The 2,947-nt window shown below is 47.4% G+C and overlaps 1 protein-coding gene across 1 annotated transcript; it reads left to right on the top strand.

Moving 5' to 3' along the window:
* The first annotated feature begins 348 nt into the window (after nucleotides 1–348).
* Nucleotides 349–1,287, top strand: LOC128848176 (olfactory receptor 11L1-like). Its single transcript, XM_054047990.1, has one exon. It carries the CDS (start codon nucleotides 349–351, stop codon nucleotides 1,285–1,287), a length of 939 nt encoding a protein of 312 aa, XP_053903965.1.
* Nucleotides 1,288–2,947: the final 1,660 nt, after the last annotated feature.

The raw sequence follows: 2,947 nt of genomic DNA, 5'->3' as shown, positions 1-2,947 counted from the left end.
ATTGAGAAGCCTAAATTCCATTTTCAAAAGGATATAGGCATGGAGGAGTCTAAATCCCTTTGGCTGTCAAGAGACTGTAGACTCCTCGGTGCCTAAATCTGGGAAAATGCGATTTAGGCTTGGGCATTGCGATGCTGAGTCCCGCAGCACCTAAATAGCTTTAAAAATCTGACCTTAAGGCACCTTGGTTGCCTAAGTACTTTTCAAAATCCCACTAGGCGCCTATCTGCAACATTGGGTACCTAAATGCCTCTGGATATCTGTCCTTCTGCATTTGCTTAAGTTGATGGGAAGTTTGTCTTTTTGAAAGTCCTATCTCTGAGTTTTAGTATTTTTATTTGTACCTAGATGCACCTCATAGGGAAAGCAGAAGAGGACAATCGAACGGTCATCACAGAATTTATCCTCCTGGGATTCAGGAATCTCCCTGAACTGCAGATCCTTCTCTTCCTGGTTTTCCTAGTGATCTACATTGTGACCATGTCCGGGAACATCCTCATCATAGCGCTAGTTGTGGCTGATCAGCACCTTCACACCCCCATGTACTTCTTCCTGGGGAACTTGTCCTTCTTGGAGACCTGCTACACCTCCACCATCCTGCCCAGGATGCTGGCCCGTCTCCTGACTGGAGACAGAACCATTTCTGTCAGTGGCTGTTTTGCACAGTTGTCTTGCTTTGGTTCTCTGGCAGCTACAGAATGCTATCTCCTAGCAGCGATGTCTTATGATCGGTATTTAGCGATATGCAAACCCCTGCGTTATGCAGCCCTGATGAACGGCAGGTTGTGCCTCCAGCTAACAGCAGGGTCTTGGATAAGCGGATTTCTAAGTTGTGTAATAATTATGTGTTTTATGTCACAATTAACATTCTGTGGCCCCAATGAAATTGACCATTTCTTTTGTGATTTTTCTCCAATGCTGAAACTCTCCTGCAGTGACACCAGCATGATCACACTGGTTAGTTTCATTCTTGCATCCCTAGACTCGCCTTGCCCATTTCTATTAACTGTGACATCCTATGTTTGTATCATTGCTACTATCCTGAGAATCCCTTCCACCACCGGGAGGAAAAAGGCCTTTTCCACCTGCTCCTCTCACCTCATTGTGGTTACAGTTTTCTATGGGACCCTAATGACTGTGTATCTGCTACCAAAAACCAATACACTGAAAGCCCTGAACAAAGTGTTCTCTGTCTTCTACACAGTCCTGACTCCCATGCTCAACCCCCTCATCTACAGCCTGCGAAATAAAGCGGTGAAGGAGGCCCTGAGAAAAGTCATCAGTTAATATATGTTGCTCAAATGAATTCAGATGGTGCCACTGATCTGTGAAGGAATCCATCTGGCTTAATGAGCAAGAAAGTTTACATCGAGTAGGGCCCTTGCTCATGCCAGTGGGAACTGCTTTGGGGACTGTGAGGACATACTACGTTTTGGGATGATGACATTCCCATTCATGGCTAAAGCTGATACTTGCTTAATTGGAAACCCGACTGTCTTGCACTCTACACTCCACATGGTGACATTTGAGATTTCGGATACATGTTTCATCTATTTCTCTGTTCTCTCTGATTTGGGAAAATGCCACATTTTACTTGGCACTGGCCTCAGATCCCTGTGGGTGGAATTAGCTGGTTCAAATATTTTCTTTCTCCTTGATTCCTGGGTTCCCAAAACCTCCATAACTTTATATCTGGGAAGATTGTACTGGTCTTCCCATTGTTGTACTATATGTCATCTTGCAATGGGTAGAAGGGGTGTAAGGGTGTGCCTATACTGCAATGTAAGCCTAGTGTCTGTGGGACTTGAATCCGTAGGCTCGGTGGGTGTAAACCTAGGCTTGAGTGTCCACACTGAATATTAAGCCTAGGTTTAGAATTTCTGGACCCTGGCCTCACACCAGTGCTCAGGAATCTACGCTGCACTACGCAGACCTAAGCCAAACCAGCCTGTGCCAGGTTTCCTAGCACCCTCCACAGCAGGTAGATGTTCTAGTCTTTTGTTTGTGGTGCCCTGTGGGTTGTCCATCCCGCGGCACTTCACCAGAAGCTATCGCAGCCTGCCAAGGCATCGGGCCAAGTTGTCTTTTGAGTCTGCATGCACCCAGCAGCCGGAACCAGCAACAGGGAGGAGTCAGCGTTTGAAGCACTTGTTTTGCTTGTGCTTTCCCTCGTGTTTCAGGCAATGGGTAGAGCTTCTCTGAGGCGCTGGTGGACGTTTCGGGGGCATTTTCTGACCTCCAGAAGAAGGCACCTGTTGGAGGAGGATAAGGGTGATACAGACCTGGGAGACTCAAACTGGCTGATGCTGCTCATGGCTCTCGGGAGAGCCGCTGATGCCTCCTGTGTAGACCGGTGCTTTTGGAGCAGGCCACGAGCACATACTGGTGGAACTCCCTTGTCATGCAGACCTGGCATGACCAGAACTTGCTCATGAAGAAAGCTACATTTCTGAAGCTTTGTTAGCAGCTTGCCCGGACCCTTCAGCACTACGACACATACGTGAGGGAAGCCATTCCTGTTCAAAAGTAGATTGCTAACCAGTTTGGGGTTGGAAAGTCGACTCGAAGGTAAATTGGTGGCTGAGGTTTCTGAGGCCGTCAGGTGTGTGGTTTATCTAAAGATGGGGGCATAAACAATATCCCCGAAGTAACTGCTGGCTTGGCGAGAATGGGGTTTCCCCACTGCACTGGGGCCATAATTGTATGTACTCAAGGAGCCGGAGTACATACACTGCAAAAGGTACTACTCCATGGGTATGCAGGCCCTTGGGGCCCACAGAGGCCAATTTATGGAAGCCAATGTGGGCTGCACTAGAAACATTCATGATGCCAGTGTTTTCCCTCATTCAGGCATCTACCTTTATGGACAAGCCAGAACACTATTCCAAATGACAATGTCATAAATGGAATCACTGTTCCCATGGTTATTCTATGGGATCCCATGTAC

This window comes from Malaclemys terrapin, chromosome 13, assembly GCF_027887155.1.
Source record: "Malaclemys terrapin pileata isolate rMalTer1 chromosome 13, rMalTer1.hap1, whole genome shotgun sequence".
NCBI lineage: Eukaryota > Metazoa > Chordata > Testudines > Emydidae > Malaclemys > Malaclemys terrapin.
This window is presented reverse-complemented; position numbering and strand designations above follow the sequence as displayed.